The sequence below is a fragment of the Salvia miltiorrhiza genome, chromosome 1 (genome assembly GCF_028751815.1).
Source record: "Salvia miltiorrhiza cultivar Shanhuang (shh) chromosome 1, IMPLAD_Smil_shh, whole genome shotgun sequence".
NCBI lineage: Eukaryota > Viridiplantae > Streptophyta > Magnoliopsida > Lamiales > Lamiaceae > Salvia > Salvia miltiorrhiza.
Window position 1 is genome coordinate 31,219,666 of NC_080387.1, and position 16,176 is coordinate 31,235,841.

General features: G+C 37.7%; 1 protein-coding gene and 1 pseudogene across 1 annotated transcript; one reads left to right on the top strand and one right to left on the bottom strand.

The window, feature by feature from the left end:
- Nucleotides 1-1,755: 1,755 nt before the first annotated feature.
- Nucleotides 1,756-6,127, bottom strand: LOC131020082 (pentatricopeptide repeat-containing protein At1g56690, mitochondrial-like; annotated as a pseudogene).
- Nucleotides 6,128-9,310: 3,183 nt separating this feature from the next.
- LOC131006252 (uncharacterized) lies at nt 9,311-10,753 on the top strand. The gene is made up of 4 exons (XM_057933437.1): nt 9,311-9,778; nt 10,081-10,254; nt 10,400-10,609; nt 10,700-10,753. Exons 1-4 carry the CDS (start codon nt 9,311-9,313, stop codon nt 10,751-10,753), a joined length of 906 nt encoding a protein of 301 aa, XP_057789420.1.
- Nucleotides 10,754-16,176: the final 5,423 nt, after the last annotated feature.

The following is a 16,176-nucleotide window of genomic DNA, read 5'->3' on the forward strand; positions in this document are numbered from 1 at the left end:
ATTGCTCAAATATGTATACCTCCCCAAAAGCAAGCCATTCTAGCAAACAGAAATATCAGTCAGTTTATACAAACTTCTTGTGTTTCCTAGTATGGATCTGACCAGAACCAAATTAGATGGAGGTTTAAAAGAGGCAGCTGAGACATTGAAATTTCAAACATTTTTCGAAAATAAAGAGTGGAGAGCTACCAATAACTTTTCCAATAACATACTTGATATACTTGTTCCAGGAAAGCTAGAAAGCTAGAGAAATCATCTATGTACTATATTGAGAGATCAGGAAAGGGTTTAGGGTTGCAAAGGAGTTGATTTAGAGAAGTTTTCCTCATAATAAGGTATGGTATGGAATCCTTATCCCAGACTTCCCAGTATATACTCCTCTGAAGGAAACCGACCACATATAACACTAGCTACCCAGTGCACTACTCTTCCATGACTAGTAAACTAAAGCTTTTTATCAGAAATACGAATAAGTGATTGAACAATTATATTCCAGAACAGTGGGAAAGATGAAATTTTTGTAGACGACTAGAGGTACAAAACTGAATATTCCTATCTTCCCACATAGAGGAGGTGGGTATTTTCTTCCAAGTTCCAACTGTCTAACATTTGTTCTTTCAAGCCTGAGAAAGTGGTAAATTTTTTCCGTTATGCTTCCTAGGTTAGTTCAGTCATCTTATCGTACATTTCCTCGTCTTCACTTTTCTGATTTGCTTCCTAAAACAATAGGATAGTATCACAAGAGGGGAAAAGAAAAAACCCACAATCTATATTTAACGTATATTACCAAAGCCTGAGCCAGTAGCCAATGCAACTAACAAAAAAAGTAGACAAGGTAAGGACAGACCAACTAGATAAGAAGAAGTAATATTACCTCAAATTTCACATTGATGAACCTTATATGCTTTCCCCGTCCAATGATAATGATGGGCCGTTGTAGGAAAAATTGTGACTCTTTCTCTTCATTCCCACTAGCAAGATGTATTGTCTTACCACAGCCATCATATGTGTACTCATCAATCCCAACGGCATCTGCTACAAGTTGTCGACTTGGAGATAATTGCACTACATCTTCAGATTGTTTATATAAAGGAGCAGAAAGCACTATGTTGTTCTTCTTAGAAATTGGATCGTTCTTGCAATCCATCATTTCATCCCTGCCGGTAATGGTGCCCAATGCTGGCACGAAAAACTCACACACGGCCAGAAGAAAGTCTGGAACAACAAGAACACGAGGCTGCTGCACACGAACTACAAATGATTGAGATGAGAGTCGCCATCTTCCATCCATTAAGAACATTGTTGAATTTGGTAAATCAAGATTGTGTTCTGGAAACATCTGTTTTGGGACATCAGTGCACGAACCAAGCATCAACCTCATTTCAGCCTTTGTGTTGGAGCGGATATCTAAAATTGAAAACCTAGGTAAAGTAACATATAGGTCTGCTTCTGATAATGATGTCATCCTGTATGACACCCATAGACCTTCGAGCTGCAGAAATAGAAACATATTCAGAAGCAAGAAATATATTACATTGAACAAAAACATAGAAGTAAGAAGAAACTGAATACACAGAATAAAGAATCAAACGTAAACTCACAATGACATGAGCCAAAGGTGCTTCCTTGTCAGCCCCATAGCACAGCTCTAGCAACAAATAGTCCATTTCAACAGTCATTATGGTAACAGTGCGTGACAAAAGGACCTGGCTGTTCATGTTCACCTTATCAGCCAGCAATTTTATTGTGTCCTTCGCAGAAGAGTTGCTGTTGCGGAAACTAGGAGGAATAGTTGGCTGTTCACTCAAGTTCATGAGGGCACAATTAAGAATGACATTATATTCTTTATCAGACATCACAACATGCAATGAACCAACCTGTTCCACAAGATGAGGATACCAGTGTCAAGGTAAATGAAATGGTGGGAAGATCTCAAATTGAAATAAAGGGGTCTAAAGCCATAACAACAAAATATAATATAAAGGATCTATATATGTAATAAATGATATGGGAATTCATCAATCCTCTAACTCATTTTGAAATTCTAAGCAACTATAGCCAAGCCCCCATGGCCCAACAGAGAAAAGAACTGATTGTATACTCATCCTCAATCCCAAAATCTTAAAACCCATGCCATATTTTACATCCTCGAATTGAGGACAAATTAATCCCCATCACCGTACCTTAATCTTAACCATAGAGTTATGTGCACCTGAGTATTATAACAGAGTAGGCAAGCACATAAGCTGTGTCAGCACTTATAAATTAAGGCTTTTGGATTACATTTGCAGTACCGTTGAGCGAACTTTTCCATAATACGATCGATCTTCTGTGCTTCACCTGCAAGTCTAAAGCCTTGTAGGAAGAGTCTTATTGCCTCGTCAAACTCCACACCTTGAAAATCAAAGGAATCAACATATGCATGCATCACTTTCAGTGATAAATCTTCCCTTTCACCCAAATATCAGACTTTTATTTAAGCCTGCTATCTCTTCTGGAGAGTCCCCCACCTTATTAGCATTTATCAGGAACTCAATACCTTTCTTGGGACTATGATTACATAGAGAGATGCCCTCCTGCAGTATAATTAATTTAGGAGACCACTGTTATACTTGGAAGTCACAACTTGTTACTGCAGTAAACAAACTTATTTATGGAATTGGACCTGAAGTTCAAGTTTATATATATGCACGACGCTCCTCAATTGTTAGGACATCAGAAACTTCACTTGCTTCAGAGTGACTATCTGATGCTTCGGATGATTCATCTACATTGCCGTTTGCGTTTGCCAGAGGAGCACTTCCAGGATCAGAACTGTTATCCACAACTTCAAGTTTATTTAGAGAGTGAGTGTCAGGAATCCACAATTGTTTGTTCATCCAGTCACCCATGCACTTCAAATTACCAACCAAGCATCTCATAGCTTGACTTGCCACAACCCCATATGCAGCACTAGATGTCAACTTCTATGAATAAAGCATCATCGGCAACACCTAGAAACCCAAGGTGTTCCAGATGCGCACTGTCCTTTGAATTTTTCTCTTTACCATGCTGTGCAAAGGATAAGACTGAAAAGAAACATCAATCACCAATAATCTTTGCAGGAACAAAGTCCATCTTTGAAATGATGAAATCGATTTGCATCCCTCAGGATAATCTCACGTCCAGTGATCTTCGAGATTAACTTAATAGCCGTATGGCAATCCCCACAAACTCTCAGGTTTTTCATAACTCGAATAGGTACCTCGTAAGGCAACTTCATAAGTCCAAACACCACAGCCAACTTTTCACTGTGATGTCTTAAGTTTAGTTCCTTTTCTTCCTCTTCCACATCATGGAGGGCAAAGGCTCCATCAGGGCTATATCCAGCTTCTCTTAACATTCCACTTAGATTCTCCCACATTTTAATAATCAACACATGTTCACGGTGAAGTTTGCTCTCTCCACCAATGAACATATGCACTTCTTTCTCCACCTCAATCCAACTACAACCAGGTGATTTGCTCACCTTCCTACACTTCATTTTCTTCCTCAACTTAGCAACATTGTCCCATCTACCTTTTGACGCATAAATATTTGATAATAGGACAAAAGGACCAGCATTTTGAGGCTCAAGTTGCGCAAGTTTCTTCGCAGCAACTTCTGCAAGATCAGAATTCATATGGTTCCTACATGCACCCATCAGAGAACCCCAAACAATTGCATCCGCCTCTACATGCATTTCATTTATCAAATTATAAGCCTCATTCAGTTGGCCGGCTCGCCCAAGCATATCAACCATGCAAGCATAGTGAGCAGTGGTTGGTTCAATCATATACTTTGGCTTCATGGACTCAAATATTTCCTTCCCTTCCTTCACTTTTCCACTGTAACTGCAACCAGGATAGAACTCCAATGAATGTAATATCATCTGCTTGAATACCTGATAAATACATTTCTCTAAACACTTGCAGAGCCTCATCCCCCAAGCCATGTTGAGCATAACCAGTAATAAGAGAGTTCCACATCACTATATCCTTGCACCGAGATCTATCAAATACTACTTTCGCCCTGAAAACATCACCACATTTCATATACATAGTCATCAAAGTAGATGACAAATATACATCATCATCAAATTTAGACCTCAATACTTGAGCATGAATCTGCTTACCGTGATCCAGAGTGGCAAGACTGGCACAAATCGAAAGAACACTGATTAATGATGGGAAATGTGGTTTAACTCTCTCACTCTGCATCACACGAAACAGACCAAGTGCCTCTAATTCAAACCCATTCCGCTCATAAATCTTAATCATAGCCTCCCAGGTTCCATTGTCCTTTTCTCTCATCAGGCCAAAAACTTTCTTTGCTCTGGAAACTTCTCGATTCTCGCCCAACCCAATAATCATTGCATTGCAAGCGACTACTGATTTGACTGGCATAGCCTTGAAAAGCTCCCACGCATCCTCAGTCCTCGCACAGTGAATGTAGCCCATAAGCATTGCCGTCCAAGTGACTTCATTTTTTTCAGGCATGACCTCAAAAAGTTTCCTAGCAATATCTGCCTTCCCATTCTGTACATAACCTGAGATCATCGTTGTCCAGGAAACTACATTTCTCTGCTTCATGTAATCAAAAATCTCCCGTGCCTCATCCAACTGACCTTTCGAGCATAGCCCTCCTATCATAGTAGTTCTGGCGACAACATCCTTCACAGGCATCAGATCATAAAGTTTTCGAGCCTCATCTATTCTGTCTTCACGGATCAGGCCATTCAGCATTACTGTCCATGATATAACGTTCTTCTCTGGCATCTGCCAAAACAATGCCTCTGCCTCCGAAACCATCCGCTCTTCAACATACCCTCTAACCATGGCAGTCCAGGATATGACATTCTTTTCTCTTTCAGGCATTAGATCAAATACTTCTCTCGCTTTGTTTACCATCCTATTCTTTATGTACCCGGAAATTAATCCATTCCAAGAAACTGTATTCCTTTCTGGCATTTCATCAAACAAGCATTGTGCTTCATTCGGCTGGCAGTACTGAAAGTAGCCAGATATTATAGAGTTCCATGAAGCAATAGTTTTTTGTGGAGTTCGATCGAACAATTTTCGTGCCATTTCAATATCACCCAGGCGGACATAATAAGTTATTTGAGAAGCAGTTGACATGTCGGTGCAAGTACAATATCCTCGATACTGAATTCTGAAGCACTGCAGTGACTAGAATTTGGTAAGTTGTTCAACTTCAACAAATCAACTTAACTCTAGTTTCAAAAAAACAACATAACATGAGCTTGAAAGATTTTAGAACATCATATAAATGTGATTTTACACTTCTTTTCCTTTCTCATCCTATATTTCCAATCCATAAATATACTAAATGTCTTCATTCTATCGAATTAATTTTATGAATCATAGAATGCAGCAGATAGATGAAACATTGACGTCATGTTTATGCAAAACAGCTTCTCTTTTCTTAGGGGGCGTTTACTTTACATGATTGATAAGATACATGAATGAATATTTTTTATCCGCAAGAGTATGATTTCTCCAATCTCACCATTAAATTTTAATGGGATATAAATCAAGCAAAACTAGCTCAAATGATATAAATAATCAAGGGCCTTAGGACATCCCAAAGCTTCAATCCATCAAAGTAAACAAGGGATTAATCTTATAAATTTATCTATCAAAGCAAGCCATCCAAAATAAACGCCCCCTTATAGTATAGTTAATCCCCATGTCTAAGATTATGAGCAAATATTTATGGTTCCTGCATTCGAAACACTATTCATTTGACCTTGGCACCTTGCTATATATCAAAATAAGCTATTCAAAATAATACTGCATTTCATAAAAGTCACCGAATCATCATAATTACTAGATCATTTACCTTTCGGATATGTGCTGCGCCAATGGCTTCCACAGCACCAGCGGAGGAGCGACAAAAGGATCGGAGGTTAAAGAAAAGAAATGGAATTGAGTCCAGTTTCGAAGAAGCAGCGGCAATGCGAAGCAACGGCTGAAGCGCCGCCATCTCTCGCTGCGTTTGCTGCAGTCTCTCCGCCTCTGCTACGGTATAATCAACAGCAAATTTTTACTTGAGCGAGTCGGTGGCGGATATATAGTATGGCTGCACTGGGCTTCAGCCAGTGCAAGCCCAAAATTTCATCTTATATATATGGGTGATTCTATTCATAGTCCTCTTTTTACTCCTAATAGCCCCTCTTTTAAAATATTAATAATAATTAATTAAAAATTTACTATTTTACCCTATATTGTATAACCCCCAAATTTTATTAAATTTTAAATTAATTCATCACTTCAATTTTTTTTACTATTATTTTTTATCTTAATATTGATAGCCCCCATTTGCGATCATACTTCATAGCCCCTTCGCCGACAGCAATGGCGTTGCCGACCAATGATGTCGTCGCCGACCAGTTGATCCTTTCCTTTCAGGGTCTCCGATCTCCAGAAATGCCACGGCGGCGTGTGTCTGCACCGGGATTTAGAGATTCAGACGAGTGTAGGAGGAGGTGCGGCGCCTAATGGAAGCGCCGTCCTTGCCGGACTTCGGTGTTACAGCGGCGAAACTTGGTGGTGTGAGAAGGGCGGAAATCGGCGAGAAAAGAGGGCGAGCTCTATTATAAGCGGAAATTCTGAACGATTGAGAAAAGCTCCGGTGCGAGACACGATCTACACCGGAGAGAAGGCGTAGACTCGCCGGAAATTGCAGGGCGGCAGAGCGTTGATTTCAGACGGAGAAGCTAGGGCTCGACTTTTCCCTTCAATTGTGCGCTTTCAGAGAAAGAGAGAGAATGTGAGAGGGAAGGCGATAGCCATTCGCCGGATTTCGGACGAGCCACAACGGCAGAACTTGTCGGTCAAAGGTATATTTTTCCTTTGTTTTTATTTTCTTCACATTCACTCTCTGAATGAGCAGAAGAGTTGTTGTTTCTGAAATCGATTTGATTTATAGAAGAGGACTATCGGGGGCAATCTCTCCTCCATTTTCTCTAGTTTCTTCCAAATTTCGCAGTGATAGGGCTTTTTCATGTAAGCACCCCAAAATAGATTTTAGCCATGTTCATAACTTATTAGATGATGTAATTGGAGTATTTCAAAGTATATCAATAATGTAGCCACAACCTTATGTTTATCTGTACAACAATCTTTCAAATGCTGTTGTGCTCCAATTTTAAAGTATTTCATTTCAATACTGTAGCCGCAATCTTATGTTTGTGTGTACAACAATCTTTCAAATGCTGCTCTAAACAGGAAGCAATACACGTTTGCCCTCTACGTGTTTGACGAAATGCATCAATAACGAGTACACTTTGAATATTGCTAGCCATCAATATTTTAGATACAATTATAAAATATCTTAACTCTCAGATTGAGAAATACAATCACACTCGTGCGAACAGGTGTAATATATTCAAGTTGAGGCATGAAATTTGATTGTAGAGATAGATGATTTTGTTTTGCAGGAGAGATAACCAATGTCAATGAATGTAGCCAACATAAATGACTAAGTGTGTGTGTGTGTGAGTGAGAGAGAGAGAGAGAGAGAATTGGAAGAAAAACAATAGCGATAAAAGAAAATGTATAGCATATAACCCCCAGTATGTTCAACGGTTGAGTGGATGGGGGTTATGAATTAGTATGATGTTATTTTATTTTATTGAAAATTTAAAATAAGAATATAAGGGTAAAATAGTAAATTAATTAATTATTTTTATTATTTATTAATTAAGAGGCTATAGAGAGTAAAATGGGGGCTATATATAAAATCACCCTATATATATTCATAGTATCTACATATCCCAGCCCAGCCCAACCCAAGAAAAGAAGATTTCTTTAACATATGTTGCGTGCACAGTGTAGTCGTCCTAATAAAAATAAATAGGGCACACTTTTTTAAGCAAAATAATCAGCAACAACACAAGCCAACAAGCAACACTTCTCATCTCTCTAAATTTTTGGAATTTGACAATTCTTTGTCGTCTCAGTATGGTATGCAGTTTAAAATTCTAAGTTAGAATTAATATTATTATTGAGTTTATTTTTGTTGAATTTTATTTCATGATATTAAAGATTGAAATAGAGTAGAATAATTTTTAATTATTTATTCGAAACACTCTTATTTAAATTGTAGTTGGTATATTTATTAACATATTCTTTTTTCTAGCAGACCCACTTGTAATGATATATAACATGATTTTATCAAATTTTGTTGACAAACTCGATTGTGTGTTGATATTCTAAAAATTAATAGGGAATTTATGGTAAAGGTAAATAAATATCAATAGTTTTATTGACTAATTCAAAAGTAGTGTGCAATATATGATTTATGGGAGCTACAACAGTTCTCGGTATTTAAAATATGTAAATATGTTGCAATTAAATATATAATACTATGTTTGATTTTTGAATGTCTTGTAGTGATTTATATGGAGCACCAACATATTGCGAAGAAAGGAAAATGGCTTATATCATCATTCTTTAAGAAACGTGATTGTCAAGATACTCAAGACAATGAAGGTAGCCTGAAACCTTCAACCACGGTTGCCCAAAATCAAAGTAATCAATCTCCGTCAACTCCTATAGAGCAAAATCCAATCACGTGTATTGAGCGCGATCTAGGTAAAAGAAAGCAATCGTGTGAATATTCTATTAAGACACGAGATGATATAAGACGTGCATATCTCAAAGTTGGGCCTTATCAACCGAAAATGGATGTGTATCCTGTTACAAAGTTTGGCACTCAAAATCGTAGTTTTCAGAAGAGATGGTTTGATAAGTTCCATTGATTGGAGTATTTGCTTTCCACAAATAAGGCATATTGTTTCTATTGCTTTCTTTTCATCAGTGATGCTAATATGCCTGGCTCTTCTGCATTAGTCAATGAAAGATTTGACAATTGGAAAAGAATAAATCAAGGAAATAAGTGTGCATTTCTTACTCATATTGGTTCGACGGCTACGTCACCACATACTATGTGCTTAAGACGTGTTGAAGATTTAATGAGACCAATTGGGCATATAGACAAAGTGATGCATTCTCAAACAATTATTGAGAAACAAAGGAATCGACTGCGCTTGAAGACCTTGATCATAAGCCTTCGATGGCTAGCACTTCAAGGTTGTGCTTTTAGAGGTCATGATGAGTCATCATCTTCATCCAATCGTGGGAATTTTATTGAATTGGTGCAGGCTTTTGTAAATATGAATACGGAAGTTAATGAAGTTGTTCTTGATAATGCTCCGAAAAATGCTTAATATATTGCTCCAAAAATTCAAAAAGAACTTTTGAATATAATGGCCAATAGAGTACGCCAAATGATTCATGAAGAAGTTGGAGATAAATATTTTTGTATTCTTGTTGACGAAGCACAAGATATCTCCAAGAAAGAGAAAATGGCCATTATCTTGAGGTTTGTGAATGATCAGAGAATTTTGACTGAACATTTTTTTGCAATTAAAAGCGTTAGTGACACTACTTCACTAAATTTGAAGAAAGAGATATGTCGTGTTATTTCTCATCATGATTTGCAGGTTGAGAAAATGAGAGGTCATGGATATGATGGTGCTAGTAATATGCGTGGTTCATGGAATGGACTTCAAACATTATTTCTTAGAGATTGTCCATATGCCTATTATATTCATTGCTTTGCTCATCGTCTACAGTTGGCAATAGTTTCTGCAGCTAAAGATATTAGTGTCATTTGGGAGTTCATTTCTCACTTGGATAATGTTGTCAACATTATAACTTCTTCACCAAAGCGTGTATCTCAACTGCACGTTGCTCAAAGACACGAAGAGTTTATTAGCTGTAGAATAACTTGATTCTGAAAGTGGTGCCAATCAAATTGGTAATTTGCAGTGAGCTGGAACTACTCGTTGGAGTGAGTTTGATAGGTATGTATGCCGCAACTTGTAAAGTGTTTGAAAGTCTCACTGAACATTCTCAAAATGGAAGATCTAAAGCTGAAGTTCAAGGAGTTTACAAAAATATGGCAAGCTTTGAATTTGTATTCACACTACATCTAATGCATAGGATTATGAGAGTTACTGACTCTCTTTGTCAGATTCTTCAAAGAAAAGTTCAAGATATTTTGGCTGCTATTGCTTTTGTCTCTACTACTAAAACTATTCTTCAAGAATTGAGAGAAAGTGGCTGCTGGGAAGAATTTCTCGAAGAAGTCAAGGTCTTTTGCTTGAAGAATGATATTGATGTCCCCAATTTGGATTCTCTATATAAGGTTGGTCGTTTTCGTGGGCAAACTACAGTTGAACATCATTATCATTTTGATGTTTTCAATGGAGCAATAGATTATATCTTGATGGAGTTGAATACAAGATTTAATGATGTGTCAGTTGAATTGCTTTCTCCCATCGTGGCTTTAGATCTTAAAAACTCTTTCGAATCAGTTCAACAGTGATAATATTTGCAAGCTTGCGAGAAAATTCTATCCTGAAGATTTCACTGATCAAGATATTGTTTCGTTAGAGTATGAGTTGGAACATTATAAGCACGATGTGATTGTGATGCAGGAGTTTCAAGTTTCTACACTTGTTGAGTTGAGCCAACTACTTATGAAGAGTGCAAGGTCAAAGGTCTATGTTATGTTAACTAGACTAATTCATATTATTTTGACGTTGCCTGTTTCTACTGCTGCAACTGAATGAGCATTTTCTACAATGAAGCATGTGAAGACGGCACTTCGTAACAACATGGGAGATGATTTGCTTGAAGATTAGCTAATGCTTTATATTGAAAGAGATTTTGTTAAAGATATAGATATAGATTCAATTATTGATGAATTTTATGTATTGAAGTCACGTAGGGCACAACTTATGTGAACATCTAAATATTTTGATATTTATAAAATTTATTGTGTCGAAGTATTTATTTTTCAACCCACCCCATTATTAAATCTTGGATCCGCCTAGTATCGTAATTGACCTCTGTAGTGGAAATATAAAAGTGTGAGTATTTGTTTGTAAATTTATATACATCACTTAAAGTTGAAGAAGAAAGCAGAGAGCATCATACCTTTGATTTCTTCATTGCAACTCCTAAGCAGCAGGTATAATCAAATTGATTCTCTCTTCATTCCTGGATTGTATGGTTTGAATATATGTGGATGTTAAAGAGGTAGGGTTTGAGAGAAAAATGGAGTTTGGGTGAATGTTGATGGTGGCGTCGCTGCAGCTGATTCTGTTTAATTCGAGTTTGGCTCTTCACTCTTGCTGGCTATTGCCATCCATATTTTCATAGGTTATAGAGACAAAGACATAGATAGCCACAAATTGGTTGAAGGTTGATAATGGGCCGTCAAAAATTGGACTTAAGTTTGGGCCAACCATTTCAACAAAAGTGTATGTGTGTGTTAGCCAAACGGGCTACAAAATGTAAATATAACATACATATGTAATTTCAAAAAGACATACATGATATATATATATATATATATATAACATATAGCATACGGAAAATATATACTCCCCCGTCCCAATATAAATGTCTCATAGCTTTTAAGCACATAGATTAAGAAATATGTAGAAAGTAGATAAAATGAGTTGAAAATTATTTAAATATTAAGTATAGAGAGAAAATATATTGTCAAAAAAGAATGAGATATTTATATTGGGACGGAGGGAGTATTATTTACTATACTTATAATTATATTGTTTATGTTGTATATTGTGAATAAATAGAATGATTTTATTGGACAGACAACACTGACCCAAAGGTATAATTATGTTTATTAAAAGCTTGTAAAAAAAAAAAGCTTGTGATGTGGACCTATGATAAAAGAATTGCCAAGAAGAAGAAAAATGATGTATTTTACATGATTTTTTTTGGGCAAATTCTATTCTACCCACATTCTTCAAACCACATTTTAAAAATACCCGCTTTTTGAGATACATTTAGGCTATAACCATTTCATTATTTAAATATTTGTTTGGTTCCCAAAATATGTGCAGGCAATCATTGAGAGTACGGCAATGATTGGGAGTGTATCATTCTTTTTTTTGTTTTCCGTGTTGAATATAGGTTATATTTCTTGTACTTTGTTTTAGGTTGTTCAAATCCGCAATGTATCCATAAAAATGCTCAATTTATTTGCGCATTTAATTGTAGTATGTGGTAGTGTTATTTTTAATAGAAATGGGTTGGTATTTGCGAAAATTGCGCATTTATCTCCTAATGTGCTCATTTTATTGGATCTCCGAATGTGCGCATTGTATTCCATAATTTGAGCATTGTATGTCCTTTTGTGCGCATTTTATTTAATTTCCTACTTTGTGCATTCTATTTCCTATGAATTAAATGCGCATTTTATAGAATTCGCTCCTTCTATTAATAGCTTAATAGATAATGATGTTAGTAAGCTGGACTCGCTGCTCTAGCTCTGTCGATCGGGTCTGCTCTGGTCCTACTGGCTGGTCTCGGCTCCCTAACTCTGGCTGCTGGTCTGCTCTGGATCTGCTGGTCTACTCTGGATCTGCTGGTCTGCTCTGGATCTGTTGGTCTGCTCTGGCTCTGAAAGTCAGCTCTGACTCTGGTCAGCTCTGCTCTGGAAGTCAGTTCTGCTCTGGAGGTCAGGTCTTCTCTGGAAGTCAGCTCTGCTCTGGAGTCGTCAATTCTGCTCTGGAGTCGTCAGTTCTGCTCTGGAGTCGGCAGCTCTGCTCTGGAAAGAATAGGCAAAAAAGGAAAACGCCGAGTCGAGATGAATCTCTTCCCGCAAGAAGATAATCGCCCCAGTAGTGCTCACGGTGTTGGCGAATCTTCCCCAAAGGTAAAACAGCGATGTCTCGTTGGATGTAGCACCACAATCCGACGAGCTCCGGCGAACGGAATAGGATCAAGAACTGAGCGTTTTATGCAAAGAATGAGAGTGAAATGTGCAGAATTTTTTTGTAGCAAATGACATGCTCTAGACGCCTATTTATAGGCAGCTCTCATACATGTGGAGGATTAAAACACATTATACAATAAGAGCTGTTATGGATGTTACACAATTCAAATCCATTTGAATTGTAAGTTACAAATTGACTTTGCATCAATTCAAGGAATGTGCAGTTTTGAAACTGCTACAGGCTGGATGAACTGTTCTGCCTCTTTGCAGTCTTGACCTAATGGGCTTCGATGGTTGTGCTGGAAAAGCTCAGTTGGGCCAACTAAGAAGAGAAGGTAAAGCCCAAAGTATTTAGTCCATAACTATATAGTTTGGACCCATACACCACCCAAAGTATCACTTGTCTTTGGCCTCGACCCGTACTCGACCCGCCCGTCCGGCGGCGGCGTCGTCGTCCAATGTGGGATAACACTTCCAAGTGTTATTTCCCCTACTCAACATCCAAACTTCGACATACAATATCTCACTCACCGGAAATCGGTTTTGAGACTTCAAGTATATCACGTTCATCTACTCGAGACGTAGATTAACATCCAATAATCATTTCAATTAAATAATAAATATTTAATTAAATAATTAATTTCAAATTATGGTCAAAACCGTATTTCCAACAATCCCCCACATGAGTGAGAAAGCCGTATGCAGATGTATGCAGACACTTAGCTCAGTCCTCTTAAGAAACAACATTGCATTTGGAAAGGTAGCTTGTGGCTTTGAACCTACCATAGTCAACATTATTGAGTATATCGGCGGCCTAGTGGATATGGTTCCTTGAACTAGTCCTCCTCGGTGTATACTTAGTCAACAATATTGACACAATATTGCTCCAATCCTGATTCGTTCTCACGTTTGTGTCCATTACAGGCCTTGGAACACCCCTTTGGATTCATAAGTGTTTCAATCGAAGCGGCTACACTTCACACTTATATAGGTAACTCTTAACTCAAGTATCCTGCTATACTTGTCCTTATTGAGGAATTCTAGAGTTATTAAAAGTCAAAGACTTAACCTCACCACGTGCAGGTTTCCGAACACTCACTAGTTCTATAAGGAATAGGCAATTCGAGTGTTCAACACACGGATTCTCATAGCTTAGTTGTCCCATTGAACCAAGTTCTTGGGATCCTACAGTCATCATGGTTAGGGTTTTCACTATGATTATCCTTAAGATGTGTATTTTAAACCCATTCCCCCTAACAGCCTATACATTTGATCTCGATGGATACTTTTAGTCAATGGATCGGCTATATTATCAATTGATCTTATATAGTCAATTGTGATAACACCACTCGTGATCAGATGTCTCACGGTATTATGACTGTCGACGAATATATCTCGACTTACCACGTATACAAATTATTTTGTGCTCGTCTGATAGTAGCTTGACTATCACAATGAACTATTACGGACGACATAGGTTTCGACCAACATGGAATATCCTCGAGGAAATTTCTAAGCCACTCGGCTTCTTCACTAGCTTTATCCATAGCTATGAATTCAGATTCCATGGTCGATCTAGCAATACAAGTTTGCTTCTTGGATTTCCAAGACACAGCACCACCCCCCACAGTGAATACATAACCGCTCGTTGAGAACGAGTCTTTTGCATCACAGTACCCTTCAAGTACAGGGGGCTCCCTAGTATAATGAATTGCATAGTTCTGAGTATATTTCAAATATCTCAAGACTCTTTCAAGAGCTTTCCAATGTTCATTACTAGGATTGGCTGTAAAGCTGCAATTTGTTAGATACATCAAGCTCCCAATAATCTTAGCATATTCTATCGCATCAACAGGTTCTGCCTTATGTACATTCAAATGTACACTAGGTTCCCATGGAGTCTTAGCTATTGGCTTGGCAAAAGCATTGAACTTCTTTAACACTTTCTCAACATAGTGAGATTGTGTTATAGCAATACCATCAGGCTTTCTTAGAATTTTAATTCCAAGAATTACATCAACTAAGCCCATATCTTTCATGCTAAAGTTTTTACTTAGCATATTTTTCATTTCTTGAATCACTCAGGAATTACTTTCCATGATGAGCATGTCATCTACATAAAGACAAACAATAACATAGCCGTTATCAGAATTCTTAATGTAGACACACTTGTCACACTCATTGATTCTAAATCCATTTGACAACATTACACTGTCAAATTTCAAATGCCATTGAAGTGGTGCTTGCTTCAATCCATATAAAGATCGTTGAAGTTTGCATACCTTGTGCTCTTGCACAGGTACTATGAACCCTTTAGGTTGCTTCATATATATTTCATCTTCCAACTCGCCGTACAAGAATGCAATTTTCACATCCATTTGGTGAATCTCGAGATTGTGCAAAGCAGCAATAGCGAGAAGCATCCTAATAGATGTCAACCTAGTTACAGGCGAATAGGTATCAAAGAAATCATACCCATCAGATTTGTACTTTTTCTTTAGGATCCATTTGCATCCTAAAGCTTTACATCCAGCTGGTAGATCCTCTAACACCCAAGTATGATTCTGCATAATGGAATCAATCTCAATATCGATGGCCTCTTTCCAAAGAGCTGCATCGGAGCCGGATAAGGCTTCTTTGATCATCACCGGTTCGCCGTCCAACATCAAGACAACATAATTCGGTCCATAGACCTTAGCCTTTCTAACTCGTTCCCCACGTCTTGGTTCTACATCCACAGATTTAGACCTTGGTCTTTTCCTATTAGGTGGTATAGGATTAGAACTCGTGGCAGCATCTACTTATGTAGAACTGCTAGCTACGTCTAAAGGTTTAGAACTTGTAGCTTCACACTGAACTCCATTGTTCGTGTTAGATACAACCTTATCCTTATTGGGATAGATATTTTCAAAGAATATAGCATTCCTTGATTCTATCGTTGTCCCTACATGCATATCGGGTATCTCCGATTTGTGTACTATGAAACGATAGGCACTTGCTATTAAGTGCATAACCAATGAAGATACAATCCACCGTTTTAGGTCCAATCGTAACTTGCTTTGGTAGAGGCACTCCTACCTTAGCTAAACACCCCCACACTTTGAGGTATTTATACGAAGGTTTCCTTCCTTTCCATAGCTCATAGGGAGTTACATCTTTCCCTTTGAGTGGAATCTTGTTCAAGATATAGTTAGCCGTTAAGACAGCTTCCCCTCACATGTTTTGGGGTATCCTGAACTAATCAACAAGGCATTCATCATCTCCTTAAGAGTTTGATTCTTGCATTCAGCAACGCCGTTAGATTGTGGTGAATAAGAA